A 25202-nucleotide genomic window follows, 5' to 3' on the forward strand; every position below is an offset into this window, starting at 1 on the left:
ATGAATGGACGAATGAATCTGAGTCAGAGGTCATGAGCTATAGCTCTGGCTCCATCTGGGAGACTTTGGGCGTGGCTCTGAGCTTTGTTTTCTCATCTGTCCTGTGGAAACAGGTTTCTGAGTGTGAGAATCAAATAGTTAATGGGAGTGCTCAGCAAAATAGGAAAGCATGGAATTGTCATACGAGGTTTACCATTGCCTCCTATCTGTGGCACTGGCCTGCCTGGGCCATGCATGTGGTGGTGTCATTGTGGGCTGGGGAACATGTCTTAAGCTCTGGGTTCCTGGCCTTGCCTGCTGACACCCCTGCTGAACTTCTGCCTTTGCTGATGAGCCAGCATCTGCCTGACTCTCATCACTGCTCCCTGGGTGGGGGCGGAGGAGGCAGTCCCTGAACCTGAGGGACACAGATGCGGCTGTGGATTACAAGTGCTGCTTGGCTGGACTTGTCGGGAGGGCAGGAGGCGACAGGTACTGACGAGGAGCGTCTGCTTCTGGGCTGTAAGGAGGAGGTTCTGGGACCTCAGGATGATGTCAGCCAATTCTCTTCCTCCTCTTGTGCCTCAGGCCTGGCAGTCACCCTGGCCAGACCAAGCATCGATCTCTTCCAGGGAGCCCTGGAAAGCAGGGAGGACGCGAGCCTGGCAGCCAGGAGGCCTGGGTGCCCATCTCCATCCTGCCACCAGGCCCTTGGGACCTTAGCTGAGTCACTTAGTCTCTCTGAGATGAGTTACCTTGTCTGAAAATAATCTACCCACCTCACAGGCATGCTGTACAAATACAACAATGGAGATGAAGTTACTTTGAAAAATAATTAAGTCAACTAAAAAAAATATTGCTCATTTGAATGACTTCCCCTCTATTTTAGGCATTTATGGAGCATGTTCTGTGGGCCAAGTATTTTAGCTATGCATATCTCATTTAAACCTGTGTGTTAGGGTAAGCCAGGTGCTGTAACAAACAACCCTGGATTTCAGGAGCTTACATAGTAAGGTCTATTTCTCACTCACGTCAGAGTCCAGTGCAGCTAGGGGACTTGGCACATGCTGTTGTCCAGGGACCAGGCTCCTTTCACCTCATGGCTTTACCATCTTCTAGGGCCTCACTGTCCTCCACTGGACCCTCTGTGGGAAGCTTTGGGGCCAGGCCTGGAAGTGGCGAACATCACTTCTACCCTCAGTCCATTAGCCAGCACCTGGTCATGTGAGCTCACCTGACGGTGGGGAGGCTGGAAGTAGAGGCTTAGCTGTGTGCCCAAAGGCACACTGTCGGGAGCTCCAGGCATGGTCTCTGCCCTACCTTACAATAACCCATTTTAGTGATGGAGAAACTGAGGCACAGAGGCACAGTAATTTGCTCAGGGCCGCATTTCCAGTGAATGATTTGAACGCGGGCCTGCCGGGTTCTAACGCCCTTTTTCTTTACACTGTCTTTGATGTCTTAGACCAGTGTTTTCCACCCAAGCTGTTCATCAGAATATTGGGGAATTTTTTTCTTTTTTGTTAAGAATGGTATGAAGAGATCCTGAGTTTTTAAAATAAAATTTTAATTTTAGAATAGCTTTAGATCTGCTGTGTGCCTGGCGCTGTGGGAGATGCTGGGGGACAGTGCTGAAAGGCAAGCCCCTGCCTCCGAGGAGCTGGACGGTGCATCCACAGGACCCAGAAACAGAGGGTTCTGATTCGGGGTAGAGAGCGTGGCTCAGGAGTCTGTGCACAGGCCTGGGGTCGCACCTAGGACAGTGCTGGGACCTGGGGGTGCACTTCAGGAGGGCACCTTCTGAGCAAAGAAGGACCAGCCTTCATCACTTTTATACCTCTCTGCTGTTGTGCTCTCCCTCACCCTCTCTGGCTAACAGTGCTTCTGCATTCGGTTTTTCTCTCTTCAGTCCCCTCCTTTCCCCAGTTATTATTTTTTAAAAATCTCTTGCTTCTAATCTTCCTGGGTCTGGAATAGCAGATGATGAAATATGTTTGAAATGTATCTAAAATACGAGTAATTAGACTGTGAATGAAGGCTTGAGGGACTCTGCTGTGAGTAAAATGTGTAAACTTTAATATATCGATTTTATAGCTTCTGTTCTTGCTACCCAGTAGCCTTCTGCAGCTTAATTTATAATCCAGGTGACAGCCTTGCCATGTAAATGAAGTATAACTGAATACTTCTGTTATAAAACTTTACACACCACCTGCTGGCCGCGGCTTCCCTCTCACCTCATCCCCTTTCTCGCCCAGTGAAAATGCACTGGCCTTTGGTCTGCACACAGTGTAAGTTTTTATTTGCCATGTTTTCTTGATTCTAAAAGGCCTATTTTATTACATTTTAACATCTCTTAAATGGGATGAGTCTTTGAATTGATGGGGATCTTGGCATTATGTCACAGTTTTCTTTCTCAGTGGTGCACAGTAGTGTGTCTTAGCATCAGTGATGTCTTAGATTCAATGAAATAGAGTATTTGTATCATTTGACGGAATTGACAGATTGTTCTGTTTCTCCAGCCTGTCTCCCAGGCTGGAAAGAGACAACTTCACCACTCATTTGAAAGCAACTTTATTCTCCCTACAGCCTTCTTATAACAACAGCAACAATAAGAATTATAATATCTACAACAGTGAGCAGTTATAAAGCGCTTATGATGTGCCTGGCACACCTCCAGGCACTTTCATACACCTCTTCAACACTGGTAGAGGCACAGCTGTCATCCGCGTTTGACAGATGAGGAAACGGAGGCTCAGAGGTAGCATTGGCAGAGCTGAGAATCCAGGCAGGCTGTCTGTTGTTGTTAGTGCCGTCAAGTTGGCTTCGACTCCTGGCGACCCTGTGAATGAGTGGCATCTACTATGTCCCGTCCTCAACAGCCCTACTCAGCCCCTATAGACTCATGCCTATGGCTTCCTTCATGGAGTCAACCCATCTCATATTTGGTCTCCCTCGTTCCCTGCTTCCTTCTACTTTTCCCAGCATTATTGTCTTTTCCAAAGAGTCCTGCCTTCTCATGATGTGCCCAAAGTAGGACAGCCTCAGTTTTGTCATTTTTCCTCCAGCGATAGTTCAGGCTTATTTCACTGTAGGACCCACTTGTTCGTCTTTCTGGCAGTCTGCAGTCTGTCCAGCTCTGAAAAGATCATGCTATGCTGCCTCCAGTGATTCTGGGAGACAATTGAAGTATCTTCATTTAAACTGGGGCTTATTGCCTAGCCGTACCTTAGAATCAACTAGAGAGCTTTAGAAAGATGCTGGAAGAATTCTTCAGGTAATTTTACAGTGCAGCCCGAGTGGAGAACCCTTGGTTTAAATGATGAGTGAGATCCCCTACCTCTGCTGGTCTAGGATCCCTGACACCACACCCCAGGGAAGCTGCCAGACCTGGGCCACCAGGACAGCCTGAGCCTCTTGTGCCCTTTGGAGCTGGATCTCTTGGTTAGAAACCATGGCTTCAAGACCTTAAATTGATATGTGCTTTTAATTTTTGTTCTTTCTTTTCTTTTCCTTTCTCCTTCCCTTTCCTGCATTCCCTACAGCTCTGGAGTGCACAGAAAATCAAGCAGGTAATCCAATTTTGGATTCTTTTCCTTCCCTTCTCCTGCTCTCCTGGACCCTGCCCCGCCCTGTCCCAGAATCCAGTGGAAGCCCCTCCTCCCATGGCTGTTGCTGCTCGGTGTCTCCCTTCCCTTTGTCCCCAGACACCTCACCCCTTGCTTCTGCCCCAGCAGCCATGGCCTGAGCTTCTGAAGACTGGAGTTCAGGCCAGCTCACCTTTCCTTGGGCCCCTGAGCTCCTTCCCTATGGGCTCCTTCCGCAAAATCCTTATTACGGGTCACAGAAGGCCTGCCAGGTGGGCGCAGCCCTGCTCTCCCCTGCCTTCAGCTTTGAGCATTATTAGTCAGGAGGAGAAGTGCTATTGGTGGCCCCTGTTGTGGTTTTCTCTTGCCCTGAATGATGGGAAAGGACAGACTGGCTGCAAGGCAAGATACAGCAGCCACTGGTCATCTGAGTCTTCCTGGGGGAGCTCTCCTTTCCCTCCTTACTCCCTCTCCCCTCCCCCGTCCCCTGTCCCACCCCCACTGTCACCCTGTGCTCTGTTCCCGGCTCTTGCCAGGCTATTCTACACCCGGACACCAATGAGAAGATCTTCATGCCCTTTAGAATGTCAGGTAAGCCCCTGGGACCCTCTGGTTCTGCCCAGCATGGGCTGCTTACTATGGTCACAGGTCCATGAGCGTCCACATGTGCCGGCCTGAGGAGGGGACCGAGCCTGTTATACACGCGGCCACACCTGCGCCCACATGTTCACCTGGGCTCAGCCATGCAGGACTCTGGCCAGGCCTCAGAATCACCTATGGAGCTTTTTAAAAATGTGCCTGTCTGCCTTTTCTGCCTGAGCAGTTGGGGCGGAGTGGAGCCCTCCACAGGTGAATCTGGTGCCTTGGCCCCCAGGTTACACGCCACTCACTCAGCGCTGCCTCCCGGGTAAGGCCTGCTACAGGCAAGCCCTGCCTTCTAAGAGTCACTCCTCTCTTACCTGTGCACGCAGCGCCCTTTCCTTCTAAGCCCTGCTCCCTGCTCAGCCCTTCCAGGCAGTTAATCCCCAGACTAACTTCCTGGTCTCTGGTTGTGCTGTTAACCTGTCCTTTAAAATGTATGCAATGCATTTGCACTTCTGCACACACAGGGAAGGCGGATGCAGTTTTGTGGAGACCAGTGGGTGGGGGGGTGGGGGGTGGGGGATGGGGGGGTGGGGGTGAGAGTGTGGGTGTAAGACGTCTGCCCCCAAGAAGTCCCCACCCTGTGGTCACTTGAGGGACAGCTCTGTACGTATGAGCTTACTGGCCTCAAAAGCACGTGCACACACGCTGGCTGGGGCTGGTGTGGCTATCCTGCCTACAGCTCTGAGAGGCTACCGGCCTTGCCCAGAGTCACACCGCAGAGGCCAGACTCACCAGTGTGCTGATGCCACCTCCCTTCCACTTCTCAGGGCAGGGGGGCGTACCCACCCCCTAGTTACGGGGTGGGTGGGAGGGCTGCTGGCTGCTGCCTTGGGAAGTCCTCAGGCGGCTGGAGAAAGGGTCTCTACCAGTGAGTGTTCTCAGTCAGGTGGGCCAGGCAGGGTCCCCAGTCCCAGAGAGCCTGATCTCGCGGGGGCGAGAGAATAAACAACCAGTGACATCATCATGCAAAATGGGGCAGTTAGTGCCCAGTGACCCCCTTGCTTTGCCATGAGGAACTCCAACACAGCAAAGGCTCCGAGCATCTTGTAGCCATGGCTGTAGGTGCTCCCCAGTCCCTGCACAGAGCCATGGCGTGCTCTCACTCTGAGCCTGGCTTCTCTTGTAATTCTCCAGTCAGGCTTTAGACCTCTCTCCAGAGGGATGCGTGTAGGAGAGTGATGGCTTGTGTGCACGCACAGTTATGCACACTTACGACGTGACCTTTTGCTTTAGACGTAACAGATAAGCGTGGTTCTCTGCTGTCTGGCCACCAACTGACTGGCTGCCATAAGTTAGAGGTTGGGGACAGGAGGCTGCCACTGACAGCAGGGGTGTGGTGGAGGGAGCCTTACCGTAGTCTAGGGGCCTGAGCAGTGGGGAAACGCGCCCAGGGCCTGGCTGCGCTTCGCGCCTGCTCTCTCCTGCTCTCCTGAGGCTGTCTAGCCAGGTACTAGAGATTTAAAGAGCTCTGGCATCCTGTGATGTGGGTAGGGAATTCCCTTTCTGGAAATGCTCATGACGCTGGGGCAGTAAGGATGTGTGCTAGAAAGACAAGCTGAGGGAAGGAGGATATTCTGGGGCTTTCAAAGACATCCAGCGAGTGTGAGCAGGGAGCGTTGTGCCTCATGGAGGAGGTCATGGGAGGACCAAGCGTGGCATGGTGGTGCCCCAGCGGTGGGCAGCCCTGCCTTCGGGAATGGGCCCCTGGGTTTGGAGGGGAGGGAGAACTGTCTGGCTACAGGGGAACAGAGAGAGGGAGGCTGAGGGACACAGGGGAACCCTCTGTCCTGGGGAGGACAGAGCTGGGAAAAGGTCTGGGGGCTGCAGGTGCCTCTCGCCTAACTGACCTGAGCCCCTTCATCTGGGCCACTGCCAGGACCAGGCCCAGAAGTCTTTCTGGTATCTTAGTTGAGAGGTGGGTAGGGCGGAGTGGGGTGGGATTACAAGACCTGACTCTTTTCTCTCTCCTCTCACAGGTTACATTCCTTTTGGGACGCCAATTGTAAGTATTACTTTCAAAGGATTTTCTTTTCTAAAAAAATTTTTAGTGTATAACTTTACATCATTGTTCATAAATATTTGAGTTATTGATTTAGGATAAATTCCTAGAGGAGAATTATTGGATAAAATAGCATATATTTCTTCTTAATTCTCTTGATGTGTATTGTCAAACTTCTTTCCATAGCAGATGTGCGTATGTACACCCAACACAGCCTCGCAGTGCGTTCGTCCCTGCACATTTTCCATCCCAAGTATTGTCATTAGGACATGCTGGTTACAGGGAAGTTTTCCCAAAAAGCTTGAGAAGTCGGAAACTAAGAGTACCTTTTGAAAACTAAAGTTTAGAATTAACTCAGAAAGGACTCAGTATTCTTTTTGTTCGGTTTTGGAATCAGGGTTAAGTTTACTCTTAACTATTTTTATATTGGAGTAAAACAAACATACAGAAAGATGCAGTCGTCATAAATGTACAGCTTGGTAAGTTTTCACAAAGTGAGCTCATCCAAGTAAACATGACTGAGATAAAGACTTAGAGCATTACTGGCATCTCAGAAACCTCTCACGTACCCCCCCCAGTCACTTCCCCCACAGGGAACCACTCTTTTGACTTCCTTCACTATGTTCTCGTTTTACCTGTTATTGAACTTTATATAAATGGAATCACTGGGATGTACTTCTTTTGGCTTGGCTACTTTCACTCAAAATTGTTTGTGAGACTTGTTCTTATTGTTATACATAGTATTAGTTTGTTGTTTTTCTTTGCTGCATAATATTCCATTGTTATAACTATGTTGAAATTTCTTTATCCATCCTACTGTTGGTGAACATTTGGGTTGTTTCCAGTTTGGAGTTCACAACAAATAGTGCTGCTTTGAACGTGATTGTACAAGTCTTTTAGAGGATCGATATACCCTCATTTCTCTTGAATTATACCTAGGAAGCTAAAGAGATAGCAACTAAGTGCAGTGTGTGATCCTAGGATCGGGATTGGGAACCGGGGCAGGAGTGTGTGTAAAATGGTGTTGTCGTCTCTTATAAAGTTAAACCTACACTTACAATGTGAGCCAGAAACCCTACTTTTCGGTGCAGTCATGGGTCACTGAGAGACGGGGAATACGTTCTGAGAAATGCATCGTTAGGTGATTTCGTCATTGTGTGAACATCATAGAGTATGCTTACACAAACCTAGATGGTATAGCCTACTACACTCCTAGGTAAACATAGAAAAGGGACAGTAAAAATACGGTATAAAAGATAAAAACTGGTACACCTGTGTGGGGCACTTACCGTGAATGGAGCTGGCAGGACTGGAGGCTGCTCTGGGTGAGTCCGTGAGTGAGCGGTGAGTGTGAAGGCCTAGGACATGACTGTCACCACTGTAGACTGTATACACACTTACACTTAGGACACACTAAATTTATAAAAAAGTATTTTTCTTTTGTCAATAATAAATTAACCTTAGCTTGCTGTAACTTTTTTACTTTATAAACTTTTTAATTCTTTTTAACTTTTTGACTCTTTTGTAATAACCCTTAGCTTAAAACATGAACACATTGTACAGCTGTACAAAAATATTTTCTTTCTTTATATCTTTATTCTATAAGCTTTTTCTATTTTAAAATTTTTTTTTTTTTTTACTTTTAAAACTTTTTTGTTAAAAACTAAGGCACATATACATTAGCCTCGGCCTACATGGGGTGAGGATCATCAATATCACTGTCTTCCACCTCCACGTCTTGTCCTGCTGGAAGGTCTTCAGAGGCAGTAACACGCATGGAGCTGTCGTCTCCTATAATAACGATGCCTTCTTCTGGAATACCTCCTGAAGGACCTGGAGGTTTGCTTACACCAGCATCGCCACAAACACATGAGTAGTGTGTTGTGCTACGACATTACGACGGCTACAACGTCACTAGGAGATAGGAATTTTTCAGCTCCATTATAATCTTATGGGACCACGTTGTATATGTGGTCCGCCGTTGACCAAAACATCGTTATGCAGCACATCACTATATTTACTTCAAGAGAAATGAATACATGTGTCTGCACAAAGATCTATACACAAATGTTTATAGTAGCTATTTTCATATTAGCCTAAAACTGGAAATAGACAAGAATGACCAACAGATGTTAAAACCACTGGGCAAAAACTGATTGGGAATAAGATATTTACCCAGTCTAAAAGTTCCCTACATATTTCATATATGTCATTCCTTCTATGTTTATTAGTTGGCACCGTCCTGTAAGTAAGAATTTTCCCTGGGCCGGCCCTGTGGCTTAGTGGTTAAGTGCTCGCACTCCGATGCTGGCGGCCCGGGTTTGGATCCCAGGCGTGCACCGATGCACCGCTTCTCCAGCCATGCTGAGGCCGTGTCCCACATACAGCAACTGGAAGGATGTGCAACTATGACATACAACTATCTACTGGGGCTTTGGGGGGAAAGAAAGAAATAAATAAAATTTAAAAATAAATTAAAAAAAAAAGAATTTTCCCTTCTGCCTCCCTCTTTAATGTTTTTTATTTATTTATTTATTTTTTTAAAGATTTTATTTATTTATTTTCTCCCCCCAAAGCCCCAGTAGATAGTTGTATGTCATAGCTGCACATCCTTCCAGTTGCTGTATGTGGGACGCGGCCTCAGCACGGCCGGAGAAGCGGTGCGTTGGTGCGCGCCCTGGATCCGAACCCGGGCTGCCAGCAGTGGAGTGCGCGCACTTAACCGCTAAGCCACGGGCCGGCCCATCTTTAATGTTTTTTTAAAACTATCAGTATGGTCTTGTGTATTTTTTGTATTTGGTAATACAAAATAATATTTTGTATTAATAATACAAATATTATTATAATAATAATTTGCTTCTGTCATTATTCATTTTTATATACAAATTGTGCCAAATTTGACCAATAGGAACCCCTTAAAGCAGTTTCTCTATCCATTTGACATGTCCTCCTTTTTCTTTGAATACTTCACTGCTTTCTGGCACAATATATGGATATTCCAGACGCATCTTATAGTTTTTTTTGCCCCGGTCCTGGAATCATCCACTTCTCCAAGGAGCCACAGTTCCTTTCAGAGGGGAATGGTATTTAGAAACCAAGATCTGGATGAGCTAAGTGTGCTCATCCAGTGTTACCGGAGTGTCATTGTTACTAGGCCCTCTTAGCAGACACAGCCAGGAGATACAACTTTTTAAAAGTCATGAGTTCATACTAATACTAATACTAATAATACTAATGCATACTAATACTTCTAAGTCCAATCCAACATCTCAAGGTTCTTCCCCTCCTTCCATTCCATATTTATATTTCCCTTCTCCCTGAGTGAGAATCCAACAACAATATATATTCACTTACTAAATCTTATACATACAAATAAAAGAATTTCAGAATTGCTACATCAATGCCAATCCTCCAAAAATGTATTAAGTAAAGTCCAAGATTTCTTTGAAGTTCTTTTTGTCTATTGAATATAGGCTACTGAGAGTAAACAGTCAGAGAACTGTGTTCAAGTGTTATTTGAATTAATTTGTTTTCTTCTCTGTGTTTATGTTATTTATTTGATATTCAGTTAGGTTTGTTTGTTTCTTTTGGCATCCAGTTATAGCTATTTCCCCATTATTATTGATTTATTTTTTGAAATATATAAATATTAACATAGTTCAAAATGAAAAGCTATATAAAAAGGCATAGTAAATGTTCCATTCCCCTCTCCATCCCTTCTACCTCCTTCCCACCCACCCTCTGTAGGTAAACAAGTTTATCCTTCTTATTTCTTTTTATAAAAATAAGCAAATACAGATATATTTCCCCTTCTTTCTTATATAAAAGGTAGCATAGTATATAACTCTTTTGCACAATGTTTTTTTCACTTAATGACATATTATTGTTTTATCTTTATCTTTATCTGTTGGTCATTCTTGTCTGTTTCCAGTTTTAGGCTAATATGAAAAAAGCTAATCTCTATAGAGATCTTCTTCATTCTTTTTTTTTTATAGCTGCATAGTAGTGTACTATGTGGAAGTACCATAATTTATTCAGCTAATTTCCTGCATATGGACATTTAGGTTACTTCCAATATTTTGCCATTATGAATAATGCTAGAATGAATAATTTTGTACATGTGTTTTTTGATATTGTTGGAGATATATCTTGAGGATAAATTCCTAGCTTCTATGGAAGGACTAATTAAATGTACATTTTTGGCAACATTAAGCAAGAAAAAAGAGAGAAGATGCTAATAAATAATATCAGGAATAAAAAGTACAATAATTGCAGATATAATAGAAATTTAAAAGATTAGAATGCATTGAACAATCTGGGGCAGTCAATTTGAAGACTCAGAAGAAATGAATGCATTTCTGGGAAAGTACAGCTCACCAAAAACTGCCTAGCAAGATGAAATATAGAATTTGAATAGACCTATAAATAGAAAGAAATTAAATCAGTTGTTTAAAATGCACGCATCATGGGCCAGCCCGGTGGTGTAGCGGTTAAGTTCGCACGCTCTACTTCGGCGGCCCGGGGTTCACAGTTTTGGATCCCAGGCGCAGACCTACGCACTGTTCATCAAGCCATGCTGTGGCAGGCATCCCATATACAAAATAGAGGAAGATGGGCACAGATGTTAGCTCAGAGCTAATCTTTCTCAGCAAAAAGAGGATTGGCAATGGATGTTAGCTCAGAGCCAGTCTTCCTCACACACACAAAAATAAATAAAAATACAAGCATCGAAGAACAAACAACCCAAAAATCACACTAGGTTCCCATGATCTTCCAGGTGACTACACTCAAAGAAATAGCCAAACTCAATCTTTGTAAAATTCATGAAAGAGAATGAAAAGGAGGAAATGTTCCTCAATTCATTTATGAGGCACTTTGAGACCAATACCAAAGAAGTAACTATAAGAAAGAAAATTATAGGGCCGGCCCCGTGGCTTAGCGGTTAAGTGCGTGCACTCCGCTGCTGGCGGCCCGGGTTCGGATCCTGGGCGCGCACCGACGCACCGCTTCTCCGGCCATGCTGATGCCGCGTCCCACATACAGCAACTAGGAGGAGGTGCAGCTATGACATACAACTATCTACTGGGGCTTTGGGGGAAAATAAATTAATTAATTAAATTAAAAAAAAAAGAAAATTATAGGCCAATATCACTTATGAGATTACGTTTAAATAGTCTAAATGAAATAATAGCAAATTGAATCCAGCAATGCGTTAAAATATATCATAATCAAATAATTTTTACCAAGAGTGATATTATTGAAGAATGTATTACTGTAATTCATCACATTAACAAATTGAAAGAGAAACATGATCATCTCAGTAGATACAAAAAAATCATTTGATAAAATAAAACATAACTACATTTATAATTTTAGAAAAAAGAGAAAAAAATCCCAACCACATAGCAAGCACCATTCTTAAAGATGAAACATATAAAGGTAAATTATTAATGTCTGGGACAGGGTAAGAATGCCTGAAAATGCTTCCTCTATCCTACATTTTCCTAGGAGACTGGCAAGTACAGTAAGACATGGAAAAATAAATAACTAGTATTAGGATTGGAAAGGAAGAAACAAAATTATCTATGAGAATAGGCAAACTATTGGAACTACTATTTTAAAAGATTTCTAGATGTAAGAGTTATACAAAAATTTTGTTGTATGCCTATAATCCTATAACAAACATCTAGAACATGATTTAAAAAAAAAGATAACATTTACGATAGCACTTAAAACTATAAGGTACATGAAAATAAAATCAAGAAAAGATTGCAAGACCTCTATGGAAAAACTTATAAAACTTTATTGAAGGATGCTGGAGATCTAAATAAATGGAGAGATATATCATCTTGGATGGGAAGACTCGTTATAATCAAGGTATCAATCAAGTATTAATTTTCTTTAAAATCTATATTCAAAATCTGAGCAGGATTTTTCATGGAACTTGACAAGTTGATGCTAAAAATTATATGAACAAGCTAAGGGCCAAGAACAGCCAAGATACTTTTCAAGAATAAAGTGATAGGAGAGGACTCATCCTACCAAATATTATAAGATAGTTTGGTTTTGGTACAGGGATAAGCAAATAGATTGATGGGACAGAATAGAAAGCCTGGAAACATGCCCATGCCCATATGGAAACTTGATCTTTGACCAAGACGACATTACAAATCAGTGGGCGGAAAGGATGGACCATCTAATGAATGGTGCTAAGACAGTTGGCTACCTAGATGGAAAAGAAAGAAAGCTGGATCTCACCTCAAACACAAAAACACATTTAAATATGAAAAGAAAATATTTGCAGCATTGTTTATAATAGCAAAAAACTAGAAGCCACTGAAATGTCCCTCAACAAGAAAATGGTCGTGGTTTAGTCATACAATGGAATTCTTAACACAGGAAAGAAAATAATGAACAGGGGCTACATTTATCAACATGGATAAATCCCAGAAACAATGTCGAATGAAAAAAATAATAGCAGAGTAATAATACTGCCTGATGTCATTTATATAATGTTTAAAAATATGCACAGCAATATTATGTATAGTTTATGGGTACATTTTTCATGTGTCCTTAAAAACATTCATGGGAACAATTAGCAACAGACTCACGGTGCTGTTTACCTGTGGAGAGAGAGAGAAGGCCGTAGGCTGTAGCAGAACAGGAGTGCTTCATTTGTATTTGTAGTGTTTCATCTTTCAAAAAGGCAAAATTTTCACAAAAATTTGACAAAACTATAAGATTTGACAACACGTGGATGCTCATCATGTTATCCTCTATACTTTTTCTGTATGCTTGAACTATTTCATTTTATATATATATTTAAATATATATAAATATATAGAGTGAGTATTATTCACATCTCTATCCTTATGTAGTTTCCCTGAAGCTCCTACGTTGTTCTGAAATATTCTGAGAGAGGATTATAAGTTTGCAGCCATAATTGTGTGTGTTTAATTTCCGAGCATTTCTTGGAGTTGTTGCTGGATGTATTTCAATGTAATGATGTGTGCATGACAGTTTTATCTTCTTGATGTCATATTCTCTCTCTCTCTCTCTTTCACACACACACACGTACACTTGAAATATCCCTGTCTCATTGAATATTGTCTTGAATTCTACCTCATCTTGTATTAATATTTCTATTCCTGTTTTGTTTATTTTCTTTGTAAATCATTGCCTACAGCTTTAGATCAGAGTGACATTTAATTTCTGTGTCATTTTGTATTATATGTCTGTTGTAGAAAAAATTTAGCTGAATTCTACTTTTTTACCCAGTTTGAGCAATTCTGTCTTTAATAATAAAGGGAACCCATTCATATTTATTCTGCAGCTGGTTGTTGTGACCACTTATCCCAGCCATCAAGTGGTTGGTTTGTTAGTTTGTTTATTAAGCTTTATTACTGTTTCCATTTCTTTTCCTGATTTGTACTAACGTGATTGTTTTCATTGGTCCTTTTGGTTTCTTAAGTAGTTTGAAAGGGGAGCATCCTAATTCTCTCTAATTATCATTCGTCTGTAATATTTTACAGAAAGGTTCCGTTATGTTTACCTTATCCATATCAATAATTGAATAATAAATATGACCTCCTCAACCCTACCCACAAAGGAAGAGACTTTTAGCATTCTATTTTACTCTGCTCTCTACTATTTCACCCACACACCTGCCAAGATTTTGGAAATAATTTGGAATCTCATCAGGTTTTTGAATCCTTGCTTAACACCTGTATTAAACCTCACAATTATTTAGGCTTTATGTGTGTGTGTTTCCTATGTTTGGCTAGAATACTTCTTTGAATAATACTCAGAATGTGTGGGCAATACATTTTCTGAGTCCTTGCATATCTGGAAATGTCTTTTTTTCCCTCGTACATGAACAATAGTTGGCCAGATTCTCTTTTCCTTTATAGGTAACCTCTTCCCTCCTGTTAGGATCCTTTGGTATTTTTCTCTTTACCTTTGGAGTTCTTCAGAAATATCCTCAGGATTAAAAAAAAATCTTCTCCGTATATTTTGTAAAATTATACAAGTACTTCATGAATATATGCTTTGGAATTCAAAAATACAACCAAGAATGTTTTAAAGAATATTTTAAAAGTTATACAAGTAATACCTGAATATATCCTCTCAGCTCAGAATTAAAACAATACAAAAAAAGTAAAAGTTCCTCTGACAACCCTCAACCCTAAATCTGCTCCCGGAAGTAACCTCTGTTAGAAGTTTGGTGTGAAATTTCAGGCTTTTTTCTAGACATTTACATACGTATGAATCATCATATAAACCTTTTTTTTGTTTTGTACTTTTTTCATTAAAAATATAACAATATAGGGGCTGGCCCGGTGGCACAAGTGGTTAAGTGCGCGCGCTCCGCTGCGGTCGGCCCAGTGTTTGCAGGTTTGGATCCTGGGTGTGCACCAACGCACCGCTTAGTAAGCCATGCTGTGGCGGCATCCCATATAAAGCAGAGGAAGATGGGCACAGATGTTAGCTCTGGGCCACTCTTCCTCAAGAAAAAAGGGGAGGATTAGCATCAGATGTTAGCTCAGGGCTAGTCCTCCTCACACACACACACACACACAAAATATATATATATACATATGTATATATAACAATATACTTATTTATCTACAATTAGCTTATTACACTTGGATTTTGCTTACATAAAGATCTGCTTCATTCATTCATTTGTTTTTCCTGCTGAGTAGTATTCTCTCCCCTAGTGAGGGATTTAGGTTGTTTCTGATTATTTGTTATTACAATAACAGTGCTGTGGAAAATCCTTGTAAAGCTCTTTTTGCACAAGTATGAGGACTTCTCAAAGGCCCAGTCTAGAAAGTGAATTTGCTCCATAAATGTCTATGCACATTTAAATTTTTCATAGCAATTGCCAAATTTCCTTCAGAAAGTCTATATTTTACACAACTTTGTAACTCTGGTATTCACATTTTTAGTGTTTTTTGCCAATCTGATAGGAGAAGAATAACATCTCATTATAGTTTTAATTTTTATTTCCCTGAACACCAAAAAAATTGTGCTTCTCTTCATCTGTTTATTGGCCATTTATATTTCCTCTTCTGTGAATTACCTCTTCACCTCCTTTGTCCATGCTTCCACTGGCTGTATTCTCCTAATTGATTGTAAGAGTTCTTTATATATTTTGGATACTAATCCTTTGAATTATATATATCGCAAATCTCTTCTCCCAGCTACTTTCCCTTTACTCTCTGGTGTCTTTGTTGTAGAAAAGTTTAAAATATTGGTGTTTTTAAATATAATGATCTTTCCTTGGATTGACTTTGAGTCTTGTCTCTACTTCCCACCTCCATCTCCTTTATTAAAACAACTGGATTTGTGAGAGTTGTGTCGAGGAATCGGCTCTTGGGTGTATTTATCAGTTCTTCTGTTCTCGTTTTCTAATTTGTTCATTTCTGCTTTTGTTTTTGTTTTATCCTTTTTTCCTCTTTTCTTTGGTTTGTTTGTGGTTGGTGTTTTTACTTTTTGCCTTGAATGCTTAATTTATTTATTCTCATTCTTTCTTTCTAATAAAAGTGGTTACGGCTGTGAATTTGCTTCTGAGTATATCCAATACCTGGCTTTATCTAACATGTTTTCATACTTAGTGATCTATGTTTTTATCCTCTAATTAAGTTTGAAACTATAGTTTTGAATCCTCTTTAATTGATTAGATAGAAGAACACATTTTAAATCCCAAGTGGTTGGGTTTTAAAAAATGTATTCTTTTGTTATTATTTTCTAGTTTATCTATTTTTAGAGAGAGTGACCTCTACAGTTCTGCCATTTGCGATGTCTGGTGGTTGTGTTTGTGGCATAGTATATGATTATATCAGTTAGGATTAGGACTATCTGCATATAAAAAAATTCAAAGTAACAGTGGCTTAAACAGAATAATTTATTGCTCTCTCATGGCAAAGAAATTTGGTGATAGTTAGATCCCCATAATACTGTCAGAAACCCAGACTTCCATTTCTACACCATTCTCAGTGCTGGTTTCTATCATCAGAATCACATCATAACCCAACATGGCTGTTGGAGTTCCAGCCATCACATCCACATTACTGGGAGGAGAAAGGAGGGAGAAGTAAAGGGATGTACCTCCAAACTGAGTCAATTCCCTTTAAGAGCCTTCTTCGAAGTCTTACAACTGCTGTTAGATTAGAATAGAATTTAGCTGGAAAAATAGTCAATCCCCAATTATAGGGATTCTGTTAGTAAGAAACAAGGGAAGAATGGTTAATAGGTAGGCAAACAAGAATCTGCCATAATAATTTTTATAAATATTCCATCAATGCTTGAAAAAACAAAGGTATATCATTTAGCAGTATCTTCTCTTTGCCAAACCAGAGAAGCTGAATTTTGGACTCGTTTCCCCATAAGAGGCCAAGTAGACCCTTGCAGAATTAATGGCTACCATCAAATAGGATGAACTAGCTAACCCAGGGGATGCCAGCACCATCTCTAGTCCACAAGGTGTTATTGAGGACACTCTATAATTTCCTACTCTCCTCTTCCTACCCAAGACAGGTCAGTCATTTCAGGGTCACGAGGGCCTTGTAGGCGTCCTGGGAACTTAGGTGCTGATGTACTCCATTGCCGTTCAGGGGTCCACTGCTGAAGCAGATGCTGTGAATGTCCTTTCAGGCCCAATCGTCTCCCAGCCTGGGGCAGACAGACATCCCTCTGTGAATAAATGTGTGGGGTATGAGAATAGGATGGCCTGGCCTCTGAGGTCCTGTACAGACACTTGATTGAGGAGAATGGGCAGCATGACCTGGGACATCTCCCAGCAGATGTCAGTGGCAGCCAGAGCCAAAATGACAACGCTCACCTAGCCCCGCTTCCTAGCTGCCAATATTCATATCCCAGGATTCAGAACAGCTGGCCCAGAGGCCAGGTCCTGAGAGGAGCCATTGACCGTGGAGAACCTGTAGCCGTCCGTCTTGGCACTTCGATGTGGATAAGCAACGTGAGGACTCGTCAGTCCCATCCCTCCCCAGCTCCTGCCTGGCCTCGTCTGGAGGAGCACTGTGGCTTTTCTGGCACTTCCACCCGAGGCCTGGCTCCCTCAGCCACATCAGCTCCCCTAAGGCCCCGCTGTTGCCCGGTAGCCCTCAACATCTCAGCAAACACTTGGTCTGAAGGGGAGCGAGGGTTCCAGTCCACACCTTAGGGAAGCCCCTGGTGTGATAGAATGCGCAAGAAATATACACATGCAGGAGCCACTAAAATGCTTACCAAAATAGAAATGGGTTGCCAGCGAATGTGCTAGGAACTGGGTCCCTGAGTGATGAAGGGAAGGGGAGAGGAAGGCTGGCAGGTGCCTCGACTGAGATGCTTCTGGAAGCAACATCCAAATTGCCTCCTGCCCAGGTGAGCATCCCTGCTTGACCCCCACGCTGTTCCCGCCTCGCCTGAGAGTAACCCCACCCCCACCCTGCTCACTCCCTGAGCTGAGGAGGAACGAGCTGGTTTTCTCCCAGAGGCTGCTGCCAGTTTAGTCAGCACATTTCACAGATCCACTGGCACCCATGTAGCGTCTTATTTTAAGCTTAACATTTGAAGATGGGAACTTTTCCCCCTTTGGTGTGTGGCAAAGAGATCCTGATTTATACATAAGCGTGGCGGCTAAGCCAGGGCATGGAGGCTGTTCCCGAGGTTAGTGCAGTTCACAGCTCCCCATCTTCGGGTTCTTTCCTGCAAGAACCCCACCAACAGTAGTTGCTTCTTATAGTCGGCAGCTTTATTCCCAGGTTTCCACTAGGAGGTGTGCGGCACCATCCTTTCCGTGCACGTGTGGCTGGGGAGAGGCAGGGCTGGTGTTCCGGCCCCCATGCTGTCCTCTCTACATTTCCCCAACTGCCAGCCTGTGCCCTGCAACCGTGGCCACCATAACGCTTCAGATGCCAGGAACTGGGTTTCTTTCGTGGGTCTGAGGTTCTCCTAGGTGGCACCAGTGCCTCCCTCTTTAGTCCTGAGCTCCCGTGACACTGCTGTCCTCCCCCCCTCCCTTATCATTCTGGAGCTCTCAAAACTCAAGGCCCCCATCCCCGCTATCCAGCTGGGAGACTGAGGAGGGCAGACCTGGATCATCCAGTCAGGGAATCCAGTGGCCTTGGCTTAATGACGTCCACACCAGATTTCTGTCTTGGGATATTCAGAGCTTGGACTCTATTCCGAATCCTCTCATTTTAACACTACAGATGATCACATGGACTTAGAAACCCTATTTCTCAGACGGTGCTGATGTGGGTCACTTCATCTCTGGGGAGACAGGGGTGGACCACAGAGGGTTCATGTCACATGAGGATTTGGCTGTGTCCCAGGTCCTTTCTGACATCTCTCAACCCTCCTCATCCCAGACCCTGCTTTTTCACACCTTTAAATCCCAATCCCAGTTTTTCTGCTGGTCTACCTCCACTGTAACTGGACCCATTCATTTTGGCCTAGTTACACCATACAAGAGGTGTTGCTCAGTTAAGCTGGAATTGACCAGTCAGGGACAAACATTCATTTGACAAAAGATATTTCCCTCAACTGGTTGAGATCCTTTAAATAGCAGCCCTCCTAATGCACTGAAGTGTTACTTTTCAGATCATTAGCCACGTAAATCAGAAGATGGAGACAAAGTGGAAGGAAAAAAACCCAGCAAATTGTTGAGTACTGGGCCATGGCAGGTCTTTTGAAAATGAAGAGGAGCATGTGAGAGTTGAGTGAGTCAGTGTGGAGGAAAGGGGTATGATGCCAAAGGCCTGGTGCTTTACCAGCGAGGACTCCCAGGTACGTGAGGAGTGAATGTCATGTGGTCTCACCCCCCTGAAGCTTCTGGAAGCTCTAGAGGAAGACAGACTTTAAACAGATACTTACTACTGAGATGACTCCTGCAGAGAAGGCAGGCAGTGTGTGGGGGGAGCATATGACGGGACCTAACCTCATCTTGAGGGTCAGGGAAGGCTTCCTGGAGGAAGTGACAACTAAGCTGAAACCTGGAGGATGAGGAGGGATTAGCCAAGTAGAGACAGGGTGGAGGGTGAGCAGGACAGTTATTGTTGCCAAGCAGGATAGTTCTGTACCCTGTCTTCTTCCCCTGACTTCAGTGTCACCACCCAGTTGTTTTGACACACCCCCTGCTTCCTCTCCAGATTTTCCATACTTTTACAAAATCTTCTCTCTCCCATCACTTGAGTCAGTTTTGTATGGGTGGCAGCCAAGGGGGTGGGGTTTGCTCAGTTCTCTCTCTCTTTCTGAGGCCCAATATCACAGAACACAGAATTGTGACCAGTGGCCCTGCTCCCTGGTCCTTGTCTTCAGCTGTTCGCATCCTACTTCTGGCTAAGCAGACTGGGATATATGGTGGCTCCACTCTCCCACATGGAGACCTCATCTCTCTGCAGAGGTTAGAACACCTTGAAGGAGGAGGCCTGAAGCGAAGATGTGATTTTTCTTGTAAGTTGGTTGCCATACGGGTGCCATTGACCCCATTCCTGATTCTGTCCTGAGACGAGGCTCAAGCACAGACTTCCCTTCTTCCTGGACTGGCCAGGGCAGTCCCAGAGTTGGGCTAATGGTCCAAGTGGAGTAGGTTGATAAGCTAGGCTGCTCAGGAACCAACATCACTAGTGAAGACATAATTCAAGGTACATTCGTAATGGTACAGAATTTTGGACCAGGAAGGACAGCATATTCACTCTTCATATGTGGTAATCCCTGTATTAATCAGCTATTGCTACTCTAGTGCTGTGTAACAAACATCCACAAAATTTCAGTGGCAGCCATAATGCCAGCATTATGGCTGGCATTTATTCTTGGGGATCTGTGGTTGCTTGGGGTTTGACTGGTCTAGACTGGGCTTGACTGAGGCAGTTCTGCCTCTCACTGCAGGTCTCGCTGGGGTCAACTGGGAGTCAGCTGAGCCAGGCTAGACTCTGCTCTCCATGTCTCTCGTCCTGCTTGGACCAGGACACTAGTCGGGGCTTGGTCTCCTCATGGCAGTGTTAGAAGCACAAGAGGGCCAGCAGAAACACGTGAGGCCTCTGAAGCCTGGGCTGAGAACTGACACACTGCCACCTCCTCCCATGTGCCATTGGCCAGTGCAAGTCATACGGTCAAGCAACACCAAGGGCGTGGAAATACGTTCCTCCCATGGCAAGGGTATGGATGCAGGGAGGAGTGAAGAATCAGGACCAAAATCTCAATCTGCTCCCCTCTCCAAAGGCCAACACCCCCATGCATTTCAGGCTTTAATAAAAGGAGTAAGGAAGAGATGAGTGATGGCGGTCATTGTCACAATCCATCGTAGCTCTCTTCTCTGACCAAGAATTAATTGACGTTCCTGATAGTGAATTAGCGATGTTCTTCCAGTGTGTAGTGTGGGCCCAGCTTTGTGCTGAGTGCTTTGGGGGACTCTACCTTCAGGAGCTCACTGTCCTTTGAGGGATAAGGCTTGCGTTCAAAGACAAGATGTGGGACGAGATGATGCTCGGTTGTGTAATGCAGACTGTGGAGTTCAGAGAAAGGAGAGACCAGCAAAGACTAGAAAAGAACAAGATAGGAGGAGGGAGCAATACTAACACCCAGCACCTAGTGAGCACTTGCTGCATGCCAGACACTCTGCCAAATTCTTTCCATGCCTTCCTTCCTCTCACCCCATCCAGAGAGGTACCAGAGTCATCTGCATTTAACAACGGAGGCGCCAAGAGCTCAAGTACCTTGCCCCTGGTCACACAGCTGGTAAATACTAGAACCAGGGTTTGAGCCCTGCTCTTCCTGCGTTCAGAGCCTGAGTGATAATCACCAGGGCCCATGGCCGGCCACCCGAGGGGAAGGGGAACAGCAAAGATAGATGTGCGAAGAGGACAGCTGCCGGGGGCGGGAGCTGTGGAGGGGACCTCAGTCATGGTATGAACTATAAATGGGAGCAAAGATAGGATGTGCAATTTGGCCAAGGTCCTGCAGCAAGATAGGGTGGAGGCTGGGCTGGAAATTCTGGCTGTTGGCTCTCCTTCCACTTTCCCTGGTACCAGCCACATTCTGGGCTCTCTCCACTCGTCTGCGCGGCCACGCCTGAAGCATTTCCCTCTTGGAAGAGGTGCAATCCACTGGCATTGAAGCTGGGTGGACTGGCTCCCTCTCCATCCATCTCTTTCCTCCTTTCCCCTGCCATGTTCTGGAAAGGGCAGCGTGAGGGAATGTGGGCAGGTTGTACCAGAGATATACATCTGAGAACTGAAGGAACATTTATTTTTAATTTAGACTTAAAAAGAAAAAAGGAAGTTATAAAATATCTGCTCTTGCTCCTGGGATTGTGCAGATGGTGCTGCGTGTTGCCTAATAGGGAATGGGGCTGGCACCTGCCTGCTCCTGGCCCCGCCAGCCTGACTGCAGGACCTGGAAGGCGGGATCCCTGTTCCCCTGGCCTCGGCCTCCAATGGCTCCCTTGGGCCCGTTTGGGCAATGCAACATGGTGTTCTGCTGCCTTCTAACCTCACCCTCCCTGGACTCCCATCTGCTGATTTCCCAAACCTCCTTCTTCAATGAGACCAGTCTCTTGGCACCTCTTCCTGCTCTGGTGAGCACACACGTGCACGTGCACACACATACACACAGGCGCGCGTGCGCACCTCAGCTCCATCTTTCCTCCTCCTTCAGCAGATAACCAGAGCATACTGACCTCTCCCTTCCTGAGCTCCTGTTTAGATGTTAGAATTTACCAACTTTACACACACCCTAGGACCTCATGAGACCATCTTGTCATTTTCACACCCAGGTGTCATAGAGGACATTCTTCTACATTTTCCTGTTCAGTCTTTGTGTTTATTGTGGTTAGGTGCTGTATATTCCTCTCTTCCAACATTCTCCACTGGGAGCAGCATGGAACTTGGTGCATAGAAGATGCTCGAAATGGGCATGGCGTGTGCTCTTCCTTTGTGCTCAGGGGGATGAGCTGGAGAAAGAGCCCCTAAAATCAGAGCCAGGGCCCTCAAGCCAGGAGACCTCTTTCTCTAGCTTGCTATGAAGACTTGGGCAGATCACTGAATTTCTCTAAGCCTCAGTTTCCCCATTTGCAAAATGTAGAAAGTAATCTCTATTTTGTCTGAGCCCCAGAGTTATAATAAGGATCACGGTAAGTGATATGAAGGGAAATTCTTAGCAAAGTCAATCAATCAATCAATCAATCTCTTTGAGAAAGCATAGGGGTCCAAGGTACCTGGCATGGACATCAGGCCCGTGTTAGGGCAGGAGGTTGGGACAGGAGTCTGGTCGGGGTTGGCCAACAAGGTGAAAAGCTCATTGGTTACAAGCTGTGTGCGTGTGTGTGTGTGTGTGTGTGTGTGTTTAAACTGGGTACTAGTTTAGTTTAGGGCTGTGGTTTGTTCTGGAAAAGAACTGATATTGTATTTAAAACATGCGTGCCATAAGAAACAACAGGTGAAGATGAAAATGAGACGAAAGGAAGTTTAGGGAAGAAAACATAAGATGAAGCCAGGAGTGAAGTTTGGGCGGAAAATACCTGCAGTGACGTCCATACACTTGGCAAATGTGGGCCGTGGAGATCTGGCCTGAGCTTCTTGACAGTCAGTGCAAAGAGGGACACAGTTAAATGCCCAGTGTCTGCAAGACTGATGCAAACCAGATGTTTGGAAGTATAAATTTCTGACCCTGAGACCAGAAAAATTTCTCCCTATAGGATTCATAAAGGGAACCCTGTGATGTACTGGGCAGTGAATGTCCTGGGTAAGAGCTGTCTCGTAGATACAGTGAGTCCCATGGGGCTGTATCTTATGACGCTCCTGGTGGCCCAAGCCCATTTCAGGGGGTGCAGTGGGGTGGAGGGGGAGGGGATAATGTCGTTCATAACACTCTCATGTTATGTAAACCAGCAGATCGTGGGGAATGATATGCTCCCAACAGTGGAGAGCAACTTTCGTTCCTCAGGCTTTGGGAGGCAGTCAGAAACGCACGTGAGGACACATACGTGCAGGTGTGCACACACACGCACACACTCGCTGGCTCATGCTCCCCAGTCCCAGCTTCAGTCCTCTCTAGGTTCAGCTTCCTTCTATGGTCTGGCCCCTGACTGGGGGATGACTAGGAGGAGGTCCTGGGTCCCCCAATACTTCTCAGCAAGGGCTAGGGGGGTTCCCTTCACAATGGGGCTATCTCTATTGACTTTACACCTACTACTTGGAACCTGAGAATAGAATTTTAAACTGAGATAGGACTTCCACAGTCAACCCCTTCACTCTATAGGTAAGAAAGCCAGAACCCCAAAGGGGATTGTCTTCTGCTGGAGGTCACACGGGGACAGAGCTGAGGCTAAGACCCAGGGTCTCCTGATTCTCACTCCAGTGTCCTAAGCTGTACTTGCAAAGAAAAATCGAATTGCGATCTCATTTTTGGGAGAATATCTCATAGGATAATTCCTTATTGGAGCTATGGGATGGCGTCACATTATATAATTTTATTCAAACTGATATGGGCCAATACATATAAATGTGTGTGTGTGTGTGTTTGCTGTTTTAAAACATTTTAATGTTTAAAACATGATTTACTAATGCTGCTGAGGATGTCTAGAATTTGATTTACTACATAGAATTGAATGTTTATACTTGTTCCTTACAGAAATTCTTGCCAAAGAGCCATTTTATCTACAGGAATAATAAATAAGTCAATATGTGGATGGTTGTGCACATTTCCTCCATATGCAGCGGTACGTGGTAGATGTTATTTGGCACACAAGCACTCAGAAGGTGAACTTGAGAGACACACATGGGTCCCTGAAGGCCAAGGTTTGGCCAGTGTCAAGATCAGACAACTAATCTTGACTTAAACCAGAAAAACAAAGTCAGAGAGTCTAGGTCTCAGGTAATATTTGAGCTTTGGGAATAATGGATCCACACCTATGTAGCTATACTTAACCATGTGAGTGTATTTGTTCATTCATTCATTCATTCATTCACTCATTTAACAAATATTTATTAGACACCTGTGTTTTGTTCAATAGCTTAAACATGGTGTAAGCTTTGCTTCATGGGGGCTCCGAGATAACAGATATAAATTCCCCCAACTTATATTCGTAAAGCAGTTAAGGCTTTTGAAATGATTATTTAATCCTTACAAAAATCCTGTTGGATGGCCATGGTGTGAAGGAGCCGGTTAGCTGAGTGAAAGTGAAGGTGTTCCTTTTGTTTGCTTGTTTGTTTTTATTGTTCCCTTGCCCACTGATTATGGGAACAACATATGTCCACTGTTAAAAAGAATACAGAAATATTCAACAAGAATGTGAGAGAGTACCGTGTAACCCGACCTCCAGAGACAGCTACGGGCTGTGCTACGGGTTTTTTCATGCTTGGAGACATGGCTATGTATGTGTGTTTGTGTATGTGGATATATATGATGAGATTTTTTTTCTTCAAAAAAATGGGATTATGCTGTAATATAATTCTGCACCTGAATTTCTTTTCATCGCACATCATCTCGCTGTGGGCCGCAGTTTGTATGTACACATCGTCCTCAGCAGTGTGTGCAGATCCAGCTCTGTGGCACGTCATTTTTCATTGCAAAAGTGTAGGGTGTTTCTTTGCCTTCTTCAGCCTCTCCTCTCTCTCTCGTAGGTGGTCGGTCTTCTCTTGCCCAACCAGACACTGGCGTCCACTGTCTTCTGGCAGGTAACAGTCTCCTGGCAAACAGGGGCTCCTGAAGGGAGGGCCCGACAAGTGCTGGGTACAACTCCCTGCCCCAGTGTCTCCTCTCCCGTCAAGGCCCCTTGGGGAAAGTCACCCCACTTCCCACCCCTCCCCAACCCAGAAGCCACTGGGGGAAACCCCAGGACTTGGGGCTCTGCTGAGCAGGTCCCCAGCAGCCCACATCTAAGGCCATTATGTGTCACTCTAACCTTTGCATGGAGGTGATGAGGGCTGGGCTGGTGCCCCTGCCTGGATGGCTCGTTGGTGGCCGCCCACTCTGCCCCTTGGCTGCTT

At 44.4% G+C, this 25202-nt stretch overlaps 1 protein-coding gene across 3 annotated transcripts in view; it reads left to right on the top strand.

Annotated features, from left to right (window-relative positions):
- Positions 1 to 25202, top strand: part of SFXN5 (sideroflexin 5) — a 113225-nt gene that overhangs the window by 33299 nt on the left and 54724 nt on the right. For all 3 annotated transcript variants that reach the window (XM_087436577.1, XM_087436575.1, XM_004435540.3), the window contains exons 4-7: positions 3522 to 3548; positions 4100 to 4154; positions 6185 to 6210; positions 24837 to 24890. In XM_087436577.1, coding sequence (XP_087292703.1) covers positions 3522 to 3548; positions 4100 to 4154; positions 6185 to 6210; positions 24837 to 24890 — 162 coding nt within the window. The remainder of the gene's footprint in view (positions 1 to 3521; positions 3549 to 4099; positions 4155 to 6184; positions 6211 to 24836; positions 24891 to 25202) is intronic.

This window comes from Ceratotherium simum, chromosome 11 (assembly GCF_057802395.1).
Source record: "Ceratotherium simum simum isolate JZ-2026a chromosome 11, ASM5780239v1, whole genome shotgun sequence".
NCBI lineage: Eukaryota > Metazoa > Chordata > Mammalia > Perissodactyla > Rhinocerotidae > Ceratotherium > Ceratotherium simum.